Below are 25,309 nucleotides of genomic sequence, written 5' to 3'. Positions count from 1 at the left end.
AGTGAAAACAGAGGTCAGAGAGTACTGTTTCCAGCCATTTTTATGAGTGAAAATACTGGCCAAATCAACTGTGTCTATCACAAAAATGACTCTCCCGAAGTCCCAAATTATTTCAGCTGTGTGGCCAGGTTTCCTGTGCCCTGGCAGCCCAACTTTCTGCTTAGAGGGCAGGCGACAGTTCTCTGATGTGTGTGCTGCTACTTTATATTTCGGAAGGGATTATATGTTTCTTCCTGCAGAATTTTTTATTCAAGTCACTTGATTGAGCAAGAATATCTCCATTCAATTAAATGACATAGGTCAAATATAAGAGTATGTCCTATTAATCTGCAAGTACTTTTTGCATCAGGGTTGTTAACATCTCTCACTCAAACAATTATTCTGAAAATCTTTCTGTATTTGACCAGCGTTTGGTTTTTAACCATTTGTTTGAGTGAATTGGAATGATTGCTTGCAGTTCGAACCAAACAAGCCTCCCCCGCGATTTTCAGAGTCCTCTGTGTGCAAACACAGACTGTCAGTTCCCACATCTTGAAGTCACTGTTTTTTCATCACTGGTATGGGGAATGTTAGGGTTCCCCTTTCTCTTACTCCCCGGAGAGGAGTTAAGTGTATGCTCCAGCTTGGGCGACACTTATATCATGTGTCTGGATGGCCAGAGAGCAACTGAATTGCTTTGAGTTCCATGTTCTGCATGTGAAGTGTTCACCTTCATTACTAAATAAAGTAATAGTGATAACATTTGAAACATAATGTTTCTGCTGCTCCTATTACCCTGTCACAGACCTCTGGAAATAAAGATAACATTGTAGCACTGTATCATTATTTGAAAAGTCATCCCATTAGACGTGTGAGGATATTGCAGGTAAGTAGAATATTTGTTTATCGATTTTCCTTTATATAGATGTGTGTTGCATGTAACTATGGCTTTAGTTTATGTGTCAACAGACCTGGCAGTGACCAGCTTTTGAATTATAGAAGCAATTTCAAAAGGGATGCTGGCCACTCTGAACCTGGAAGGGTCCACAGACCTAAGCTGAGACCCAGTCCTGTCCTTGCAGCTCACCCTATAACTGCGCGAGCCTCAGTTCTCTCATTAGGTAGAAGGGATTACGGTATTCAGTGAGGTTACTAGGCGAAACATTCCACCCACTGCCTGGTGCTTAATAAACACACATCGAAAGTAGTTCCCTGCCTCCTCCTTGGAAAAACAGCTGGAAGGGAGAAAAGCAGCCCCCAGTCCTGGTAGCTGGCAGGCACTTGCAGCTGGACCTGGGTGTTCTCCTGTTGACCATGAATGATGTCAGTGAACACCCACATCCGACAAGACCAGGTGTGACAGTGATGGATCAAGACTAGCACAAGAGTCCTCCATAATCATGCGTGAGCACACACATAAACATCCAAGCCTAGTCCACACCACAGCCATGACCAGACAGCCTCGTCTCCCAGCAGCACAGTGACTGCTGCTCCTTTAACCAGCCCCAGCTGTGAGATGCTCAGACAGAATCACCCCGACCTCCTGAGGGCAAACCCCTACTATCTTACACCACCCCCAAAGCACACAACACGGGCCGAGTCCTGTAAGGCCTCCCTAATGCCCTGGCACTGGGCTGCCTCCCAGTGCTCAGTGTGTGGGCCTCCTCGTTGTAAAAGGTGAACAAAGGCACCGTTGTTCCGCTCCGGTGTGCCCAGGTGGCTGCAGCTTCGGCTGCAGAGCATCAACACAACTGATCAGCTACCTGTTGGGGGAATACCATATTTTAGGGGCCTCGAAACGCAGTTCGGTCAGTGGACCCGTGGCATGAGCATCCCCTGGGAGCTTCTGAAAAATGCATTCTGTTGCCCCCACACGCCTCCCAGCCTACTGACTGACTCATTCTGCAGGCTAACGAGGTCCCCGGGTGACTCTGTGCCCGTTAAAATGTTAGAAGCGCCGCTAGGCTGCTGAGCCTCAGCCTTGCCTGGAAAGTTTTAGAGAAATGTTGATAAGTGAGTGTCACCTCCAAAGGTTCTGTTTTAATTGGCCAGGGTGCAGCCTGGGTCTCTGGCTTATCCAGATGTCCCTGGTTCTTTCTACTGTGCAGCCGGGGTTGAGAAGGACAGACGTAGAGAATGCCCAGGTAGGACTGGTTTTCTTTTTGCTGAAAACATTGTTTGCTCCCAGTGAATCATGATTGGAAGAGGAGGCCATCGATGATGAGAGTAGCGATTGTCTTCTCACCTGCGCCTCACTTTCATTTGTCTGCAGGAGGCCCCTCGGAAGGCAAGCTCATCCCGGGAGATCAGATCGTAATGATTAATGATGAGCCGGTCAGCGCCGCACCGAGGGAGCGGGTCATCGACCTGGTCAGGTGAGTGGCTCAGCCTCCCGTGCTCAGTCCTGCCGAGAAGGCTGCGACATAGCGCTGAGGCCTCATGCGGCAGCCGAGGGGGTTCCCGGGGGCCAGTTTGGGGCAGACACAGACACACAGGCCCATGCATTCACCTTGAAAATGCTGGTGACACTGACATCTACCTTAAAGACACATGGTCCATAAACACAAAGCACAGAATCTCTCACTCTGTGAACATTCAGGGTGCCTATACTTCAGCTGACATTGTTTTTGACTCCTGTTTCTGCCACTATATCCAAAGGTTGCATTGTGTGTGTGGGGGGGGGGGTTCCTTCCAAAATTACTAACGCACTATTGTTCCATAATCAAGGAGTTCAAAATGCAATGCCCAGTTTCAGATTAAGTGATGAGTAATTTCATATACACAGTCCCATGGAAACAAAAACATAAAGTTCACTGATTTTTTTTTATACTTGACTGAGTAATTCATTACTGAATTTTGAAGCCATCAACCGAAGCAAAAGGATAATTAGGTCAAAGCTAAGACAGTTTAGTTTAAAAATGTGTTTGGTTGATGGCTTTCGTTTTATCGTGGATGTAATTTGTTATGTGATATTTTTAATGGGCACCAGAAAATATATTTTATGTGGTGTTAAAGTGTTGGTCAAGAATTTTCTTAGAAGCCTACAGGAGTTACACTTGTTCAGTGCATTTAGGGCCAAACGGATCTTTGGACATTTCCCAAACAAACCTGTTCCTATTGGAGTAAGGGACACGCTCATTCAGAACACTGTACACTGGGAAAGGGCTCTTCTGCTATTTCTGCTCTCTTATAACCAAAAGTACATCTGCACTTTGGGACCCACATCACATGGAATATTTCTGGGCTTTCTGGAGGTAGTTCCTGTCCTAAGCCTAGTTCAGCTTCTGCTTCACAGGGAAGCACTGAATGGTCCTGCATCCTTGGCAGACTTGGAAAAGGACAAAAAGATAGAAAAATAGAAAGCGAGGAAGCTAGCTTGTAGGATGACCAGCATACCAGTTTTAACATGGAAAGGCCCACATCTTGGGAAACCCCTCAGTCCCTGAACAGTGAGCCGTCCTACCTTCGTCCAGATCTAACGATGGAGGCTTCACAGCTGGCTGCACAGCCATGCCTGTGTTCATGGGGTATCCAGGTCCCTAAGGGTGTTGCTACACGGGACTGGGCACTGAGGCTTGTGTCAGCTTTGCCCTGCTTTGCAAGCAAGACCTAGGAACACCTCGTCTTCCTGTGGACTAGGAATACAGCAGTCAGCAGCGGCTTTGGGAGCAAGCTACGCTGTTACCGTTTGGAACCACTTTGCTCTTCAGATGTGTGTGGCTGTCAGCGGGAATGTACCTCATCCAGGCGGGCTCTTAGTCTGCTGGCTGGCATCCTTGAGTGCTATGTTTGGGCCTGTTGGCAGGTCACACAGTCATTCTGTTTTCCCATGGCACATGCCTCTGTGACTAGTCCTATTGATTTTGGGGCCTGCGGATGACAATAGAAATGACATATCTGAGGCTGCATTGGCTATGGCAGAAATGCCCACTGCAGGACAGAGCGGAGTAAAGGCCCCTAAAACGTGATTACAGGAGGAGCCTTTAGAAAGATTTTTATTCCAAAAATAATAATACAAAACAAAACTTTTTTTCTTCTGGTTTGATGCATTATGGAAGAAAATGGCACCTGTGTAACCCGAAGTCTCTGTAGGACTTAATGTGTAATAATAGAGCTGAATGAATATTTGTTGAATAAATGAACCAATTACAAGAGGGGCTGTGAATGACAGCTCGCTCCCAGTCCGGCCAGCTTGCCACCTGTTTCTGCACAGCCCGTGAGCTAAGAATGGTTCTTACCATTTTGAAGAGTTGGAAAAAATCAAAGAGGAATGTTTTGTGACATGTGAAAATCCTATGAAATTCAAATCTCAGAGTCCGTAAGTAAAGTTTTATTGGAAAACGGCCACACCCGCTCATTTCCATCTTGCCTAAGAATGTTTTCTCTATAGTCTCAGAGTTGAGTCCTCGTGACAGACTGGTGGCCCACAGAGACTGAAATCTTTACTATCTGGCCCTTTACAAAAGGGCTTGTCAAGCCCTGCTTTAGGAGATGTTAGAGTAACTGACTGCCTTTTCTTTGAGTAAGCCAAATTTAGATAAAACTGCCAAATAATATACACAAACAATGTCTCTCAAAACGGGATTTGATTAGGGCAACATCCCCACATACCTGACAAAGAGACTGCAGTGTTTTAAAGGGGATTGAAATGGAAAACATGCATGCTTTTTAAACATCATGAAATGCTGCAGGCATAGAAAACTCTCCTTGCCTTCTCAGAGCCTGGCCCTTGTGGGTTGGAGCTCAGGCGGGGGGGGGGGGGGGGGGGGGGGGGGGCGGCGGAGAGAAGGCTGACGGCTCCTCGGTCACTCCCGCACTTAGAGCCCTCTCCCTCCCGGGGGACTGTGGCTGCTCCTCCGACAGGCATTGGCTGTCCACTCCCTTCATGTCACTGGAGCTTCCCTGCCGACCGCCCTGTGAAGCTCATGTGTGAGTTCTTTGGTGGCAGGAGAGGAGGCCCCGGAGGAGCACCCCTGCCATCACACAGCAATGCACGGGGAGGGGGGGGGGTCTGGGAAGATTTCCTGACCAGATCTCTTTGATAAGGCTCCAACAAGACCAGTTACTCTTCCAGATGTCCATGTGACCTTAACACAGAGGGCAGGAAGTGGACTCTCACCGGATCACAGCCCTTCCCACAACGCCACAGTCTCTCTCCCACCCTTTCTGGCCTTCTTCTGTAGACTGGGGAAAGAGAGGGGAAAAACAGGAGGTGGAGACTGGCAGTAGCCAATCACATTGTGCCTCCTTCTAGAAAGTTCTGAGGGATCCCACTTGTTTGCAGCTCATTTGAGAATGTAGTCTGAGTGTCTCTTTGCCAGAGTCTCACTGATAGGTGACAAGGACACAATTTAAATCTGGAATATAGCTTCCTGTAGAATCAGGTGATGTGGATTCCAAGTTCCCCGAGAAGAGAGACCTTGTATGTACTGCCCCCTGCTGTGACCTTGCTGAATGCCTGGCTCTTAGGAGGTGCTCAGTAACGATGTGTTGAGTGAGGAGTGGGCTCTGAAGAACACTCTTTGACAACTACAGAGTCAGATGGTGTCCCCCAGCTCTCTTCAGCTCTAAGTTCTTCAAGTTTGAATGTCACCTGATGAATCTATGCCTAAGAATACATTTGTTAGGCACCTATGTGCACAGGACACAGAGCTAGGCACCCGATGCACAGGGATGAATGACCCAAAGCCAGCTTTCAGGGAGCCCACAGTCTGTGCTGCTATGAATAGTGACATCTACTCAAGTTGGACCTCCTTAAGACAGACAAGTCCTCTCATTGGACACTTGGGGGAATTGTCAGGTTTAAAGCAGTTTTGCTAGTGACAGGAACACATAGACCCTGGATGCTGTTGCTATGATGAACATGTGATTCTTAAACATACTCTCATTTAATCAGGGAAGCAGATGTATCTTTATAAAAGCAGCGAGGTACTTTATTTTAAGCAAATGAATCTAAGTACAATACACTGCAAATGTCAGAGATGACATGAAGCGGGCTTGCACTTCTGTCACCGATCCCTCCACACTCATTAAAACCAGAATTTTGAAATAATGTATTTCTCACTAATGAAAAAGTTCACGCATTAGAAAAATGTCTTGTGCCTTCTCATCAGTTTGGTCATCTGTCTACTCCATGTGTGCTTACTTAGAAATTTCACTTATAAAATAATCTCTTTTGTTTTGGGCTTCTCAGCCATATTTCATTGTCTATATCTTGCACAAGATAAATATCGCATTTTCTTAGCCACGAAGGAAATTCAGAGAAGCGCTCATCATTTGAATAGCACTGTAAAATTCTCTCTGTAAAAGTTGGCATACCCATTTACTTGCCTAAGCGGGTCAGTCTTGTTTGGTCCCCTTTTCTCCCATTGCAGCATTTGCTCATGAATCATTTTTTGTTTCCAGATACATTCGTGTTTCTTTGTGGATTAGTTTTCTTATTTGGTTGCTCTATTATAGAATATTTTTTCTTGAGAAACTGAAAGAGCTTCCTGGAGACCAATTTACTGCTGTAGTAACCACGGTCGAGTTTTCACATGTACCCTCCAAAAGAGCTGTAATTGCTGCATGGAAATGTGATGAGTTCTGTTTATCTCCTAGTTTTCTAAGTTACTTCTTAGAAACTAAGTATGAGAGCATACGTTATAGTGGCTGAACAGCAAAATCTTTGAACAGTTCACATCCTTCGCAAATTACCATAGCTTTCTTCTTTGGAAATATCTAAGGACTAAATAAATAAATAAACTATCCCTCCCCCCAAGGATACTTGGCTTTTTACAATTAAACAAATTAACTTAAGAAAGTCACCAAAATTTTGTATTTAAAAACTATGGACTGACCGGGCAATGGCTCAGTGGATAGAGCGTCGGACTGGGATGCAGAGGACCCAGGTTCAAGACCCCGAGGTCGCCAGCTTGAGTGCGGGCTCATCTGGTTTGAGCAAAGCTCACCAGCTTGGACCCAAGGTCGCTGGCTCAAGAAAAGGGTTACTCCATCTGCTGTAGCCCCACAGTCAAGGCACATATGAGAAGGCAATCAAAGAACAACTACGATGTTGCAATGAAAAACTGATGATTGATGCTTCTTATCTCTCTCTGTTCCTTTCTGTCTGTCCCTAGCTCCCCCCCTCTCTCTCTAACTCTCTCTCTGTCACTATAAAAAAAGGAAAAAAAAACTATGGAGCATAATTACTACTCACAGACATGTTGAATCATGCCCCACCCCCCAAGGCTAGCCACCCCAATTAAATTTATTTTACTTCAACCATTATTAAGCAAATGTCATATAAGGCACTGGGGATGGATGTATACCTAAAACAGGATCCAGTTCACGGCAGGGAGGGCAGGGCTCAGCAGGAATGCTCCGTGGGGACAGACGTGATGTGAGGAACACAGAAGTGGTGGTAAAGGATCGCCACTGACCCTAAGTGGGAGGGCAGGTTTGTGCGTGGAGAGAGGGTTGTGAATAGATCCTCCCTTTGTTCCTGCAGACCCCAGACCCTCCTAATGGATGCTCACTTTCCAACCTGAAAATATAGAACTATCATTGCCCGGATTGCTGTCCTGAACCCAAACCTCAAATTTGCTCCTGGCCTTCCTCAATTGCCCTTCAGAGTAGCAATGAAATCTGCAGGCTCATGTTAGACTGAAGGCACTATCTTTTGGGGATTAGAGGTCCATTGTGAGAATCCGATAAATACATAACATGGACTCATTCCTCCACCCAGAAAAATCTACATATGTATACAGTTTTGCATATAATATTGGGATGTTTCAGGGGCCCCCTCCCGAATGCCAGTCCCAGTGCTAGAGCCCTGGCAGCGGACTCGGAAACTGCTGGCCCTTTTCTCTCCCTTCGTCTCTGTCTGAAGGTGGCCAAGTATGTGAGTAACTTGATCATGGAGTGGAAGCTGAGGCCTGCCCACCCCGTAGTAAGAAAGCACGAGGGTTGACCTGAAACCAGTCCTCCTCCCATCCTGGGCACCAGGGCAGCTAGCTGTCCCTCCAGCTGTCTGCTCTCGTTACCCAAGTCAATTATTTCTGCTTATCTGATTCATGATCCGTGCTATAGCTATGGCCACACGTGCAGAGGGTTGCCCACATCTATCGGCTCTTCTATACTAATACCCTGGGATCGGAGAATATTTCTGGGGAGCAGTAGGGTTCTTCTGATAAAAAAGTAACCATAATAAGAAATAAGAATAAATGATAAATTACTAATCATTACTTTAAATCACAAAGGACAAAACCACTAATTTTCAATGACATTCCTTTTACCTAAGTAACTAATACATATAAACACATGCCCAGCAATGTGCAAATTCCACTTTAAAACCAGAAGGGCTTTTTCTAACAATTCTACAAAGAGTTTTTGCAAAAGAAATGAGCCAACTCACTGCCACAATCAAGGTCAAACCTTTGTATATAACTTTTAAGGGTTACTTTTTTGACACTTCAGGAAAAAATAGAATACTATTGATGGCATCCCAATGGATAAAAATAATAAGAATGAACATAGATTAAGTCTTCATTATATGCTAACCCTTCTGCTAAACATTTTCATTCCTTAGTGTTAAGACCAGCTAATACTTAGTGTGATACTTCTTAGGCCCTGTCCTGAGTACTTTTTGTGTGTTAACTCTTTGAATCCTCACAATAGTGAATGGAGACAATGGTTACCTCTGATTAAAGATGAGGAAACTGAGTCACAGAAAGGTTAAAGGACGTGCCCGAGATCCCATAACCAGTTAGCAGTGGGGTGAAACCCAGTCTGGCCCCTGAGTACGCGCTCCCAACCTGCTCATTGCCTGTTTCCTTGTAGCCGCCCTGCGGGTGAGGACTGTTTATCACACCTGAATTAGAGAGTGGAAACCAAGGCTGGGAGAAGTTGAAGCACTTGTCCAGCCTGAGCACTTGATCAAAAAGAGTGGAGAGGCATGCAATGGGTGGTGGAGGAAAGCCAGTACAAAATTACTGGGACCTGGTGGTCCAAAGGGGACAAGCCTGCTACCTGGCAAATCAAGTCCTTACCTGGTGGGCCAGCAAACAACAGATCTGTAATTGGGCTCTAGAGCAGTGGTTCTTAACCTTTCTAATGCTGTGACCCTGCAATACAGTTCCTCATGTTGCGGTTACCCCAAACCAAAAAATAATTTTGGTGGCTACTTCATAACTGTAATTTTGCTACAGTTATGATTCGGAATGTAAATACCTGATATGCATTATGTATTTTCCGCTGGCTTTAGGCGACCCCGGCGGGGGTTGAGAACCGCTGTTTCTAGAACCTGGGTTTTAGCACCCACAACCTATAATTCTGCTTTTTGATTATTCACATATAGCCTGTCTCCTATCTCAGGCTTGTCAAGCAGTTGCCTTGAGTTTAGTAGGACTAACTGCTTGTGGCGGTCAGTGGCGAATTGGCAAGCTTTTTTTTAGTGATTGATTGATTGATTTTAGAGAGAGATAAAGGGGAGAGAAACAGAAACATCAATCTGTTCCTGTATGTGCTCTTACGGGGGATTGAACCCACAACCTTGGTGTATTGGGATGATACTCTAACGGTTCCAACCAAGCTATCCAGTCAGGGCTGGCAAATTTAATAAGTGCAAAATAAACCATGTAGAAGGGACCCATTTAAAAATTAGATCTCAGCATGTCTGTCTTTGTATCAGTCCCTCCTCATCAGAATTATAATGGAAAGTCAAGTCGGATCATGTTCCAGGGCTTCCGTGTCTGCAAAAGAATTTATTAAGAAGGTCACCTTTCTGTCTAATTTCAGCTGGGCTTAGATGCATGGTGGTGCTGCTTAGTAAAATAACAAAGAACATCTACCAAGCATCCGGCACATGAAATATGCATGATGATGTATGATATAATAAGGCCTTATTATAGTAAGACCAGCGAGCAATTTCAGTGAAAACACAAAAGAACAGCCCCTTGGTGTGCTGACACTACAGATTGTGGTCTCACCTAATACACACTTGCAGTGTACATGTTTTCTGACAATTGCAAATTACAGAGTCGGGGGAGAAAGAGGTCAGTGATTCTAGAAAATAGAATGTGTGCAAAAACATTCTAATAAGGATGAAATAGGAAAAGGGATTGGAGTTCATTGTTCATAAAGGTTATAATGACATATAATGATGAAAATTAATAAAAACGGCTTCACCCAGATTATTTCCACGTCCCTTAGAGTTTGTTAATGACCATCTCCCACTCTTCCATTAAATCTCTCCATTACTAGAGATGCCTTTACGCAACTGATGTGTGGAAAATGAATGTTGATGATTGAAGAACCAGAAAAAAAATTTAAACTAGAGCAAGTTTTCAATGATCTCATGTGGTTGACATTACTGAATGTCTTAACATCTTCATTGTATTACGAAAAAAATGGAAGAAGATAATTATTGTCCTTATGCCATGTTCTATTAATCCTTTAGAACTATAGATTTATAAATTATCCCATGCTCTTTTAATAAGTAGCTGAAAAGACCCGAAAAACATATTTTTACACCTGTAGTCAGAATGTGTCCAGAACTCAAGTATGATCCTTACTTCCTAGAGATCTGAGTAGAAGAGACTTGGGAGCTCAAAGGCAGAACCTCTTTCACAGAAGAACACAACGGGTAGGTGGGGTAGCCAGGAATCTCAGGTCATACATTCAGAGGTGCAAGAAATGTATCATTAGTTATCTACTAAGTATAATAATCCATATTTGATGTCAGATCCCTGACCTAGTGTATGGCCAGTTCATCCCGTTTTCTCTAGTACTGAGTCTACATTTAGGGGTGTTGGATTAACTGAAGAAAGTGTTGAGAAAGAGGAAACGTACCTACTCTTTGGCCCCATCATCCATTTCACTAGAATTTACTGAGATTTCTTGGCGTCAGTCCCTGTTCACCATTGTCAACCCTCCTTACCCACTTCTCTGTCATCTTGGGTGCATTTGTGCTTTCTGAGTTGTCCTGGGACATAAGATAATGTCTAGCACCAATTCCCTTCGGGACCTTGCCATTTTCTCAAGATTGTTTTTTCTTTTTATTCTTTGTTTTGTGAAGTTAAGATATTATGTAAGGTGAAGGGTTTGTTGCACTTGGGAAAATTCTTGGGTTGTTTTGGAAATGTGGCTTTGTTTTAAAGATCTGTATGATTTGCTGATGACTTTACTCTGCCCTGTAAATAAAGCAGTTTGGGGGTGGAGACTCTTTCTTGCAAGCCAAAGGCATTGCAGAGGCCTCCTGATAACATCCTTTTTCTCTTTGAGTTTATTTCTTCATTCTGTACCATTCTCACTCAGGACCTAGATAATTACTAGCCACACTGGTCCGTGGCATTGAAGCATCATTTTTAATGACATGTTATTTAGTCTCTGTATGTTTGAGTGTTTTTCAGTATTTTTCACATGTGATTGATTTCTAGTTCATAATATTATGGTCAGAGAAGATGCTTGATATGATTTCAATGTTTTTTTAATTTATTGAGACCATTTTCCCAAGATTTAGACTAGGAAAGAAAGCACAGGTTGCTGCGCTCTTTGATTCCACAGCCATATTTGATGGTTCCCAGTTGATTCTTCCTGGGGGATGAGCTTCTGAAAGGGGTCAAGGGCTGCCTGCTCTCTTCCAGGCTCTTCGGCTTGCCCTGAGTCACTGCTTCTCTCCGTCCTCTTGACAAAGCCCCATTCTGGAAAGGAGGCAGTTTTACTCTGATTTATTGAATACCTTTCCTAGCCTATAGTTTTTGTCCTTCGTTCCTAGAACCTAGCTATTACTCTTCTTTATAACAGCCCTCTCCTGAGGCAATGAGTGTTGTGTGGTATGGTCGAACAAATGGGCCAAAAAATAGGCCTGCTCAAATGGAACAAAGAAATGGGAGTGGGAGGGGAGCATCCGTGAATATTTCAAAATATGATCCTGCTACTCGGTGAAAAGATGTGGCATAGAAATGAGAAAAGTCAGAATTCAGATTCTACCTCTGCAATGGGTTGGCTGTGTATGACCTTAGGCAAGGGCTTAATTTATATAATCCTCCATTTCTTGACCTATATAATGAAGACCTACCTGCTACAGTTTTGTAAGAATTAGATAAACCACAGTGAGTAGAGCTCTTACCAGAGTAAGAACACATGATAAGCTCTTAATAAATGTAAGTTATTATTGTTTTTATCAAGGTCATCATCACCAGAGCAGAATGATTGTGAACAAGTTGCTCAAGTCTCAGGGTCTTGGTCTCCTAGTCTATAAATGTAACTAAGAATTTGCACTTCTAAGCCTTTATCTAAGGATCCCATTGAGATAGTAAATGTGAACGCACTCTGTGACTGTAATCAGTTAGGTTATTGTGTCAGTTATTGCTCTTAAAGTTGCAGAGTAGTGGATTGGAGCACAAACCCTGGTGTTCAATCAAAACTAGAGAGAAAACTGGGTAGGAATCTAGTGTTTTAAGATAAATATAACTTTGAGGTACGATTAAAAAGTCCTGACACTCAAGGTTTGCAAAGAAGCCAACAATGATTGTCACTGACCTTGACTTGGGGGACCATACAGGTGTGCAGCAATGTGATGAGGTGGTGGCTGGTACAAGTGTGACTTCAGTGTTGTTGTATGGGCAAAGGGGTTGTGGAAGGATTCAGGAGTTACTGGCTTGTGCCCGGGTGAGATGGTGTTTAAGTGAGGAATGACCTCCATCAGGGGTCAGAAAACTTTTTCTGCAAAGGACCACAGAGTAAATATTTTAGGTTTTGCTGGTGCTGTGCTCTCTGTCAGAGCAACTCAATGCCACCATTGTAGGATATAAGCAGCCATAGATAATATGTAAATAAGTGGGTGTGGTTATGTTCCAACTAAACTTTATTTACAGAAGCAGGGGATGGTCTGGATATAGCCTACAGGTTGTTGTTGGCCACCCCGACTTTACCAATGAAACTTAGTGCAGATATCAAGAGAGTAGGACATAGGAGCAGAGGAACGAAGCCGGGGGTGTGGGCTTCTTTTCTAGCAATGATAGTAAAGATAAAGAAATATTATGGGCCATGGCCGGTTGGCTCAGTGGTAGAGTGTCGGCCTGGCATGCAGGAGTCCCAGGTTTGATTCCTGGCCAGGGCACACAGGAGAGCACCCATCTGCTTCTCCACCCCTCCCCCTCTCCTTCCTCTCTGTCTCTCTCTTCCCCTCCTGCAGCCAAGGCTCCATTGGAGCAAAGTTGGCCCGGGTGCTGAGGATAGCTTCATGGCCTCTGCCTCAGGTGCTAGAATGGCCCTGGTTGCAACAGAGCAACGCCCCAGATGGGCGGAGCATCACCCCCTGGTGGGCGTGCTGGGTAGATCCCATCAGGCGCATGCGGGTGTCTGTCTGACTGCCTCCCCATTTCCAACTTCAGAAAAATACAAAAAAAAAAAAAAAAGAAATATTATGAACTCTGGCCACCTAAAATCCTTTTTGAAAACTGGAGATATAGAAAAATCAATAAATAAACAGACTTTGTGGTGCTTTCCCTGACCCTCCCTAATCATTGTATTAGCTCTCTGCTTCACTACTACTGACTTCACAGTTCTCAACCTCTTCACATCCCTTCCCACTCCACTTACAGATGTAAAATGAGGTGTTTGGCACATGGTTTAAATTACCATTCTGGAATTAACCTGCCCCATGCCTCAATGAGGTGTCAGATCATATACCCAGTATAAGCAGAGTAACATTTAAGCCCCCACTTAAGATGACCTCTAGTTTGACATTAAATTCAATAGCCTGTCTTTCCTTGGGGAACATGCAGTGTTTACTGCCCTTTTGTGTGGGGTTTTAAGGGATGTTTTTATGCCTTGTGTGCCTCATTTACATGTCAGCTTGTAGATAAACGTCCTCTTCCTGTTTTAACTGACTCAGCATCCAAGCTTTGTAATCTCCCTGTGCTCTCTCCTTGTCATTAAGAGGCAAAGAGTGTGATAATGCAAAATAGAGCTGAATCTGGGTGAGGGAAGATCATGGATCAAAATGGCGTCTCCCAACCAGCTCTGTCGATTCAGGTGTATAATAGCTTTAGAGTCTTCATTCTCCAACAGGTTGGGATGGGGTCTTAGGCATTCTGTGTGAGACTGTTCTTCATTGTCTGTCCTTGAATGGGAGGACATTTAGCATCTGTGACCCCATCCACTAAATCCTGGTGGTGCTCCCTGATCACTCAGGATGCCCTCCCCACACTGAGGGCCACTGGAGTTTGCTCTGAAACCTGTCCAGTGTAAGCACACTAGATGATAAGTAGTAGATACATCTCACCCTTTTCTCAAGAAGCTCCAGTTCTTAAATCTTGCAGATGAATGGTTCCCCAGTAGGCAGGAATGTTCTAAGATGGCAGACTATCTGTGAGATGGGGAGAAGAGAGGAGGGAGGTAATAAGGCATGTTCTGTCCCTGTTCCCAAGCAACAGAGCAGGGAGCAGGGAGAGAGCAGTTACAGGAGCCTTTTTCTCCCTGCTGGGAACCCAGATGCTGTAGTATCAGAGACCCTCATTTTCATAAACTCAATGATAAGACAGTGGTTTTTAATTATAAATAGAATCTAGAAAAACGAATTGGCTTATAAATCTTTAGGAGGAGGCAGGAAAGGACTCTTTGAACAAGTAAAATGCAAAGAGAGAGCTTTTAATCCCTTGCCACTCTTTTGCTACCTAGTTTTGTCATGCAAACAAAAACTTCTAGAAGAGACACTTGAAACAACTTTTAAAAAAATAAGGAAAAGGGAAGCAGCTACCATTTACTTAGTGCTCTCTGGGCTACATACATCAAATCCTAGCACATCTTTGTTATTGGTGGTAATTGGCCTTATTTCTAGTTAAGAAACAGGATTAGACCAATGTGAGGCTCCATACTATATTAGTGAGTACTGTCATTTGCCCAAAACCAGCTGAGCAAATCTTTATGAAGCCAGGAAGTCAACCCAGTGTCCACCTGTGGTATGCATTGTCTTACACCATGCTGCCACTTGACATCTAAGGACCCTTAAACACTGAGTGGGCCAGTGTGCAGTGGCTGGTGTGAATTTACACCCACAGGACCTTTCCTGCAAGCTGAGAGCTGTATAAGACCACCAGGACCCTTGCATGACCCAGGTAAGAGGGGAGACCTTTTAAGATATACCTGAAAATGTGTTTTCCACCAGCCAACTGGGCAAGAGTTGAAAGTAGAGATATATCTTAGAAATGCAAAGAAATGGGTTATTTCTTACAACTAGCGTTATGGAGAAAAATTTTGAACATACCGCCTAGTCTTATTTTTTAATGTTCACCAAACGCAGAAGCAAAGAAAATGGGGACTTTCTTGAGTGCCATTTCTCCACTCTGAGGTATTTTTTTATTTCACATACAAAAATATGAGCTCATGTCTCTCAAATCGGTCTTGGTCCAAATAAGATTACACTTTTATTTCACCATCTTTGCTTATTAGTATTCAGCACATTTTAAATCAGGCCTTCTTAAGTGTGCCAAGTTATACATCATCGTGAGTCAGGCATTAAAAATCAGTTAATAAGCCATTTGATAACAACTTAAAAGATTAAATATAGATTCATTTTCTCCATGTGGTACATATGTTTAGACAGAAAAGTACAAAAAAATTATACCTCTTGTCATTCAGACAGAAACAATAATAATGTGTTATTATTCCAAATAAGATTTCATTTTTATTTCAACATCTTTGCTTTTTTGCATTCTAAATATTTCCAACTTCAACAACTGAGGCAAAATTCATTACCAATTCTAGGTCAAATAACAAAGGACCCAAAAAATAAAAGATTTGTTATTTTCCCCCATGTGAGAACATATCACTGTTAAACATCCTTCTCTCCCTTTCAGCTCCTTGTTCCTGTTTCGTTTATATTTTTATGCACAATATAGTCTACATCTCTGTCTAGTAAATGGGATTGCTTTGTGGGTGAGCTTTCTTGGATTCTTACAAGAAGTATGTCAGCTGAGTTTTCATCACACGCTCTGAAACTCTACCCCAGGGTGTTATCATTTATATTTAATGTGAAATCAAGGGTATTAGAGGTGGAACAGACTGTTACTCGTTGAACCCAATCAACAGTATCAGCTCACTCTGAATTCTGGAAATAACATTTGGAATGTTCTTTCTGATAGAGCACTTCAGGGTATCTGTAACTTGGAGCTTGATAATTTCAAAATTGAATAGCTAAACACAATAGCAAAGGAACCTCTCTTGGGATTTATAAGAAAAAAGACCAAGTTTGGAGAAAGCTTCTAAGAGTACAAAGATTTTTTAAAACTCATGCACAGTTCTCTGCCTTTAATTTCCTGCATGTACTGTGTTTCCTGAGCACAGTGAGATATTCTTCTCCATTATTTGACAAAGTAATACAGTATGTGGGAGGCCCTTAAAATTCGCCTTCTACTGTAATTTGTTTCTTTTCTCCATAAAGTAAGTCCCTCCCCTGAGCCCTCAAATATACAAGAATGTCTTAAAAGTAGCATAGCTGTAATCAGTCAGAGCCTTTTAGGCAGAAATGAGACATAATTCCAACTGGCACATGCAGGAAAGTGAGTCTACTGGCTGCTGGAACTCGAAAGGAAGTGGGTGAAGCTTGTCAGGTACCAGGGGGTTGGTTATTGAGACCCGTTGGTTGTTGAGGGCCAGAAATACTTGGCCCTCCCTCTCTTAGCTCAGCCCTCTTTTCTGGGTTGACTTCTTTCTCAGGAGAGCTTTCTCCAAGTAGTGTGGCACTGAACCAGAACTTGCACACTACCAGCTTAACACCTCAAGAAGGCGAAAGACTGCCATTTCCCACTAAATCCAACCCGACTTTTGAGACAGGGCTTTCACTGGCCCAGTATGGTGACTGTCTACTCCTAAACGAGTCACTGCCACCCAGGGTGGGACTGTGCTGAGATGCCAGGGGCTGGGTCATGTGATAGAAATGGGATCAGCCCTGCCTGAGTGTTCAGCATCTAAGAGTGGGGGAAGCTGGTTCTGCAGAGGAAATCTGGTGGCCATTTCTAAACTGGTCAAGCCAAGGAAGCACCTGCCATTACAACTGGCTGCTTGCGGCTGCAGGTTCTTTTGGAAGCATTTTTAATGAAAACTTTTGAACAAGGTAATAAGTATAGAGAACAGGATAGTCAAGCTCTGTTCCTATCGCCCCGCTGCAAGTCATCAACTCATGGCCAGTCATCCCCACGATACTTCCCACCTTTTGATGACATGGAAGCAAAGCTCAGATATCACGTCATTTTGTCTATAATAATTTGGTATATATCCTTAAGGAATAAGCATATTTAATAAAAAGTAAAATTCCACAATAGCATTATCATACCTTATATATTAAGAATATTCTCTGAATATTATCAGATATCAAGTCAGTATTCAAATATCTTCCATGATCTCATAAAATAATTTCTTGTTGCAGTATATCTGAATCAAGATCCATATAAAGTCCATATATTGTGATTTTTTATATATCTTTTAATACTTTTTAATCTCTATTTTCTTCTTCCATCTCTTTTTTATTATTATCTTTCAGAACAATTTATTTATAGTTAAAGAAACAAGTTATTTGTCCTATAGAGATTCCCAGAGACTGAATTTTACTGACTGCATCCCTGGATGTCTTGTTGCCTGATCTGTCCTCCTGGACTTCCTGTGAGGGCCTGATCAAGCTCTTAGAGTAGATGCTCTGTACCTTCATCCTTTATAGGTACATAGTACCTGATTGTGTTTCTTTCTGTGCTGTAAGCAATAATTGACCATCCTTGCCAGGATCCATCAATTCATTAAGGATAACAGAGAGGTCTTGAGCTAATGCCAGCATTTCTTCTTCAGTTATTAGCTGGATGACTCTATAAAGAAAACCTACTCAGTTACCCTGAGGAAGAGTTCTTATGAAAGGCAGGACAAATATTTGAGTCTGTCCCTTTCTGTACCACTTTTCAAAACCAGTTTTCAAAATAATGAGTTGTTTCTTTGACATTACCAAAACAGGTTGTTGTTGTTTTTTTTCCCAAGTATCATTATGAACTCATAGATTTAAGCATATTTGATTATGTAAACTCATTGATATTATTATTCTTGTTAAAGCCCAATTTGTCTAACCTTTGGTAAGTGGGAGGGGCCTATTCTACAGGGCTATTGAGTCCTTTTGATGACCCTAATAATCTCTGACAAGATACGATGCTCAGGGTTCACCTGGTGTGTTTGTTACTCCACATCTGGAATCAGTCATTTCTCCAAGAAGCCATGATTCCTTCTAGGGGGAAATAGTAGTAATCTAAATGTAAGTATGCATTGATGAGGACAGAACTAAGACATTTGTTTACATTTTTAAAGGATAAAATACATCATGATCTCATACCAATATGTCCGATTCAAATTCAGGACAAAATGTTTTTAGGTAATCTCACCTATCTTAAATCTTGATTTCCTTTTACTCAAACTGTATATCCCAAATCTCAGCCACTCCACCATAATTTCTCAACTTTATCCCACACTATACACACACACACACACACACACACACACACACACCAGCCTCAGCATGCCAAGAGTATCACAAAAAACCTGATTACAGGACACATTTTAAAATATTTTTATTGCAGTTTTGTTTGTCTTTATGACATACCTTACAAGGATGTTCAAAATGCTGTTTTAAAATCACTCAGGATAGTTCCTCTCTGTGTCCTTCAGCCTCTAACTGGAGTCAAAAGTGCAATTATTATTATTATTTTTACTTATAGTTGTTAAAGATAGCTCTTTTGTTTAATTCTGTTTTAACTAAAACCATGCCAACAACTGTATACACAGATACAGTTTATAAGCATCTTTTAGGGACTTGATTCAACTGTATTTTATAATTATATACATTTACATGATTCCCAAGTTAAATCCACAAACTATATATTCAAAGAAGTATAAATTCTGTCCCTGTCCTCTTCTTTCTATTTCCTCCAATATAGATAAGACTTATTTTTACATTTTATTTTATGGCTCATTCTTCCATTGTTTAATATGAACACGAACTCCAATCCCTCTCCATTCGTAGAAAGCATAGTAAGTTAAAACACACTTATATTCACTTTGCTTTTTTCACTTAACTCTCTGTCATACTGAGCACTACAATATATCATGTGTTTACACATATATACATGTAGTAATTAGGAAGATGCACATTTTTGTTCTAGTGGTTGTCATTACACTAATATCTTTATGTTATCACCCTTCTCCAACTTACCGAACTTTTTAAAATTTCTGGCTATTGTCTTACTATGAACAGTATTGAAATTAGCTGAGTAACTACTTTGCACCTTTTTCTCTCTCTGGACATTTGATTTGGACTAATACCTTTATATTTGCAATGTATCTTAATACCTATAAGGCAAGCAGCTATCTACCTCTATTCTTTGTAAATTTTCCTCCCCCTCCCCACTTTTGAATAGATGTGCTATATCCACCTTGTCAGAAGAGAGCCAGTACAGAGGCTACTTTGTCACCCCTTTAGCATCAGAGTGGTAGTTTCAGAGTTATGCAGGGAGGTGCGTGCTGGCGCCCCACCACACTGCTTCAGCACCGGTCATTCTGTGTTTGATAGATGTGTGCAGTTCGCTCTGCCTGGATGGGACTCGCACTTCTTGTGAGGACCTGCGGGCAATTCCGAGGTCTTTCTGGTCTTCAAGCCCTCAGATCCCCTTTCCTTTCCCTCCAAACCACCCACTGAGATGCTGTTGATGGCTTACCCCCACCAGCTCCTATCTGGGCATTCGTGGGAGGATGTGGCCACCTAGTTTAGCTGTGGATGTTATCCATAGATTTTTGGTTTTGCTTCCTAGCTGCTTTCTCTCTTGTTTTGTTAGAACTCCAGGATATTCAAAAACTATTTTACATAATTCACATAATCCTCAGTAGCTACAGATTTTCATCAAAATTTTTATTCTGAGAACTATTTATGAGTATTTAGTATATCTATGCTCATGTAGCACTTTCATTTGAGTAACTGTCAAGCAATCCGGCAATATTAACAAATGATCATTCTCACAGGCTCAGGAGAAATCTTGCTTTTTTTAATAAAGAAGAAATAGTCATATATTGTGGAAAAATAAGACATAGCCATTCTGTTCAAAACAAAGCATCCCCTTTTTCCTTGGAAGTGAATAGCACACCACTTTTTTTCTTTCTTTTTCTTTTTTTTTTAAGATTTTACTTCCTCATTTGTAGCAAGAGAGAGAGAAAGGGGTGGGGGACCAGGAAGCATCAACTCCCATATGTGCCTTGACCAGGCAAGCCCAGGGTTTTGAACCAGCGACCTCAGTGTTCCAGGTTGATGCTTTATCCACTGCACCACCACAGGTCAGGAATGGCAGACCACTTTTAATGATATAAATGTGATTTGCTATATGAATTTTATTTTTTTAGAGAAAAATTTCTTTTTTAAAAATTTATTGATTTGAGAGAGAGAGAGAGAAAGGGAAAGAGAGACACACATAAACATTGATCTGTTTCTGTATGTGCCCTGACCGGGATCAAACCCGCAACCTTTGCCTGTCTGGATGACACTCCACCCAACCAGCTATCTGGCCAAGCTATATGAAGTTTAAACGTTGAGAATTTTACATTTGTGGACATCAAACAAAGCCTAGATTTAAAAAATTGACTTTCTGCAATGCAAGGTATCTATTTATAAAGTAGGGTGAGAAATGTATTTGACCTGCTGAAGGCATCTTCTGTGCCACGATTATTTTCATGCTATATGTTCCTCCGTGATTAACATATATGAATAAAGGGAACCGTTCACCATCACAAAATAGTGGATTAACAGAGAAGGGTTTTTTAAAATTCTATAAATGATGTTATAGAGGAAAGAAGTGTAGTATTTTCCTAGAGTTAGGCAGCCGGTAAAGAGCAGAGCCCAGAGTCAAACATGGATGACCAGGCAAAACAGCGGTTGAGAACCATTTAGTGGAGCACGCAGAAAGCAGCCAGCACCACTGTCAACATAAGAAGGGATTCTGTCCATTACCTTGGAGAAGAAAACTTAAGAGTTTTCATTGGCTTAAAGGATAGTGAAGGGAGGAGGGGGAAGGAGACGGCAATTGCCAGGCTTCTGTAGTCTAAAGATTGTGTAGATCTTTTATTTTCATACAAGTTTTATAAGCTATAATTCAGAGTGGTATCTGCCCACCTCTGGATGGAAAAAGGAGCACAGAATCTGGGCTATTTTAGTCGTCTGTCAGACTGTAATTACCTCCCTGCTCAGAGGAATCTTTATGTAAGACTAATACAGATTGGCATTTCTTCATTTTAAAAGAACATTTCCAGTCTTCGTTTAAAATAAATGAGTCTTATTAATGATCGTTATTTCAATATGTTTTGATAAGGAGAAAATGTTCCCAGGAAGGCCTTGACATAGGTTTTACTTTTAATCTGCTCTGTTTCTTATTTATTTGCAAGTTCCAAGCACTTCGAGTTCTCTCCTCCCACTCTTCAGAACTTAGAAATTGTTGAATGGCATTTGTTTAAAATTCTCAAGTAAGCTGGACTTGCCTGCATATACCATCCACAAAAGTTTACCCAAATTATGACCACAAAGACGTGGGATTGAGATGACAATTTACAGAGAGAAGACCAATTTTCCTCCTGAAGCACCTGGCCACTCTCTTGGAATGAGACGAGGACCCATGATCCAGGGGCTTACTAGGAAGAGTTCCCATGAAAAGTGACTGGGAGGGTTAGGATGGGGGGACCTGGAAGGAAAGGAAGAAAAGGAAGAAAAGCAAGCAATGTCAGGCAAAGTCCCACATGGTAACTTCGGCACAATCCACAGGGAGTTCTTGATATCTTTTTGGTCGCACCTAGTGGGTGTCCCATCAGGGGCAGGCAACTGGAGTCTTGGTACTCGTCCTCCACCACAGGTCAGGCTCTGGCTAAGGACTGCCCCGGAGCATGTCAGTCCCCGGGGACTTTTAGTTCCCATGCTGGAGGATGGGAGTGAGAGGCCCTGCGCTCAGCATGTGCCTTGCACACTGATCACCCTCGAGGCTCACACTGCTCCGCGCATGCACTTCACTCCTGTGTTCCTCAGCACACCTTCGAACTACTCACAGCGTCTTAAGCAAACCAAGGTGGGTAAGAAGCTCAAATTCTGTTACATTTTCTAGAAAGACATCAAATCAAATACCAGAGACCACCTGTCCCTGGTCTAACATTTGTTTCTAGCCCTACATCCCGCATTCACTGACAATTGTCTCTAAATAAGGATTTGAGAGTGATTTAGTTTAGCCAGAAAAAAAAGTACTTTAAAAAGAAAAGCATGCTTTTTCTAATCTTTAATACAGATTACAACTATGCAACTAAAATAGCCTAAATGTTTCATGGACCCTAAGGCCGGTCCATGAAAATATTTTCTGACATTAAACTGGTCTGTGGCCCAAGAAAGGTTGGGGACCACTGCTCTAAGGCAGGTGTTGGTGTTTAGCACATGACCTGGTGAGGAATAGGGATAGTAAGAGATGAAGCAAGCAAATACATAGATAATTACAAATGATGGTAAGTGCCACAAAGAAGAACAGGACACTGTAGGGAGCATGATGAAAGAGGAGGTGACATTTAAGTTGTGACCAAGACGATGGGAAGTATCAAACAGGCAGAGAGTTGTGTTTGAGGAAGAGAAACAAGGGCAGTGTGGTTGTCGCTGTCCAGCAAAGAGGAACGCGGCGTGAGAGGCCAGAGAAGCAGAAGGAACTGGGCCACAGAGGGTATAGGAGCTGCAAAGTTGGGGCTCGCTGTCCAGATCTGTCCCCTAACCCTGTCCTCGTAAATTGGGTTTTACTGGAACATAGCCACGCCTGTACATTTACATATGGTCAGTGGGTATTTCTGTGCTACAACTGCAGAGTTAGAGTAGTAGCAAGAGACTGGCCCACGAAGCCAAAAATATTTGCTATCTGGCCTTAACAGAAAACTGAATAGACTGATCCCTGGTCTAGACCATGTGAAGAAGTCTGGATTGTATTCTAGGAAAGCAAGGGAACCATTGGAGGGTTTTAAGCAGAACAGTAAAATACTCCAACTTGCGTGTTTAAAATATCACTCTGGCTACCCTGCACAGAGAATGGAATATGGGAGGCAAACATGGACATGGAGAAGCCATTAGAAGTTCTTGAGAGAGTCCAGGTGAGGAACGACAGCTAGAGGACTGGACCAGGGCAGTCCTGGGAAGAAAACTGTGTCATAGATGAAGAATTGGTAGAACTTGGTATTGTATTTGATGCCGAGGTTGAGAGACTCAACCAAATGGATAATGGTGTCAAAGAGACGAGTGAACAAGCGGTGGCGGAAATCATTTAGGTGCCTAAATAAGTTTAAGTTGCTCCGAGTTCTCTGTTACTGAGTCACGAACTCTGCATTAGAGACCAAGTCTTCATAATTTTTCTTTTAATTTTTTGAAAATTTGTTGATTGATTTTAGCAAAAGTGGAAGGGAGAGAGGGAGAGAGAGATGAACATCAAGCTGTTCTTGTATGTGCCCTGACCAGGGATAGAACCGGCCACCTCTGTGCTTCCCGATGATGCCCAAATCAGCTGAGCTATCTGGCCAAGGCATATGATTTTTCAATAAACAATAAACAGTGTGACCTCCCATAGGAATCATCACATGGGCTTAACTCTCAATTGAATTATTGCCTCTGACTCAAAACCACCAACAACAAATTTTCTCACTGCCAAGATTTTGAGCTATTGTGTAATTGGGCCACAAAGAAATAGCCAGAGTAATCTCTTTTAGGCAGATATGCATGTGATTGTGTAGCCTTGTTTTTATGTTTGGTGAATTTATACATAATCTGTATTATACATAAGTATGAGTTAATTTCAAGCTTCATCTTTCAAAGAAAATTCAGACTATTGAAAAAATATTTCAGATGCAAATTAAATATGTATCTATATATACTATGCAGACAGCCTCTTGGAGGACATACAATATAGGGTTCAAAATTGTTGTGGAACTCTTGTGGTCACCATAACCTTTATTTTTCCTTGGGCAGCTGCAGGGGACTCACCCCCCAACATTGCTCAGGTCTTGATTTGAAATCAGGAGACTCTAGAACTGTGCTTTGCCATAGACTGGACAAGAGTGGTTCAGAGGGACCCCAGCCTGAGCAAGACCTCCCATAGCTGTTTCATCTTCCCTTTTAGGTAGCTGGGAGAGTAGCAAGGGACTTCTCCTGGTGGCCTCCCTGCTGCACCCAGATGGCATGAATCTTAAGTCCCACGCCACCCCTAACCAAGTGTTCTTAAGCAGCAGAACTGGCCCAGGTTTGAACCTGGCACAACTTGGAAACCGGAGAATGACTCAGCTGGCCACATTTCAAATTTACACTCAAAGTACCACTTGTATTTAATCGTTTTCTGGGAATCTATTCGGAGGGCTTTTATTTTCCCTGTAAATGAATAACAGTTCGTCTACATGGAGAGACTGCATGTAAACAAAAGCAAGGCAGGTAAAAAGTGACTTATTAACTATGTAAATTGACTATTTCACTTGTTCTGTTCAGACTTCCCCTAACGGCTTTATAGGGCATATGTTTAATATTCTTGATGTGATGCATTACATTAGTTTCAAAGGAGCCATTAATGTCTCATTTGGACAAAGAAAATGCACTTTTTGAAAGAACCCCTAATGTGTGTTTATATAATCATGTCTTGTGATGTTTTTAATGTTGCTACTGTTCATCAAAAATGAAAAATAAAACTTTATAATATTATCAAAATAATATTCATGTAATGAGAGTCTCCTTCCTATTTTATGTTTTCTGCTAATTTCTTACCATAGTTCCCAACATATTATGATCCATCCAGAACCTTATTGTATTTTAGTCCATACTGGTTTTCTATGCATAATATTTTGTATTATGCATCGAGTAATTTTGAAAACTCTCGTTCTTTAACTCAGTTTTCTTTATACTCCTTTTCTTATCCCCTTACCACCCTACAGAACTCTTTTCTGTTTTACCTAGTTGGATGTTGATCCTCCTTGGACATTAATGAAACTAAAGAAAAAATACTTAGCATAGGAGACAAAAATGTGTTCCTATTTTTAAATGTTGTTGCATATATTTATATTTTGGTTTGCATCCCTTTTGATTCCCTCTAGTTCTGGACATGAGGCCAAGCTTCCATGTGGTGGCAGGAGTGAAAAACAGACAAAGATTAAAAATGGAAACCACCAACCTTCACTTTCCCCTTCCTCCATAACCTCGAAAGCCGAATAAAGGCAATGGTGCTGCTAAGACTCGAATCTGTTAGTATCTTCGGTGCTATCCAAGGACTGGAGCTAAGCTATG

General features: G+C 42.2%; 1 protein-coding gene across 2 annotated transcripts in view; it reads left to right on the top strand.

Moving 5' to 3' along the window:
• FRMPD4 (FERM and PDZ domain containing 4) overlaps positions 1–25,309 on the top strand; it is a 525,749-nt gene that overhangs the window by 439,063 nt on the left and 61,377 nt on the right. For both annotated transcript variants that reach the window (XM_066249893.1, XM_066249895.1), the window contains exon 4: positions 2,252–2,354. In XM_066249893.1, the coding sequence (XP_066105990.1) occupies positions 2,252–2,354 (103 nt within the window). The remainder of the gene's footprint in view (positions 1–2,251; positions 2,355–25,309) is intronic.

Source organism: Saccopteryx bilineata, chromosome X, assembly GCF_036850765.1.
Source record: "Saccopteryx bilineata isolate mSacBil1 chromosome X, mSacBil1_pri_phased_curated, whole genome shotgun sequence".
Lineage (NCBI taxonomy): Eukaryota > Metazoa > Chordata > Mammalia > Chiroptera > Emballonuridae > Saccopteryx > Saccopteryx bilineata.
Note: the sequence above shows the minus strand (reverse complement) of the source record. Positions and strands in the feature narration are given on the sequence as shown.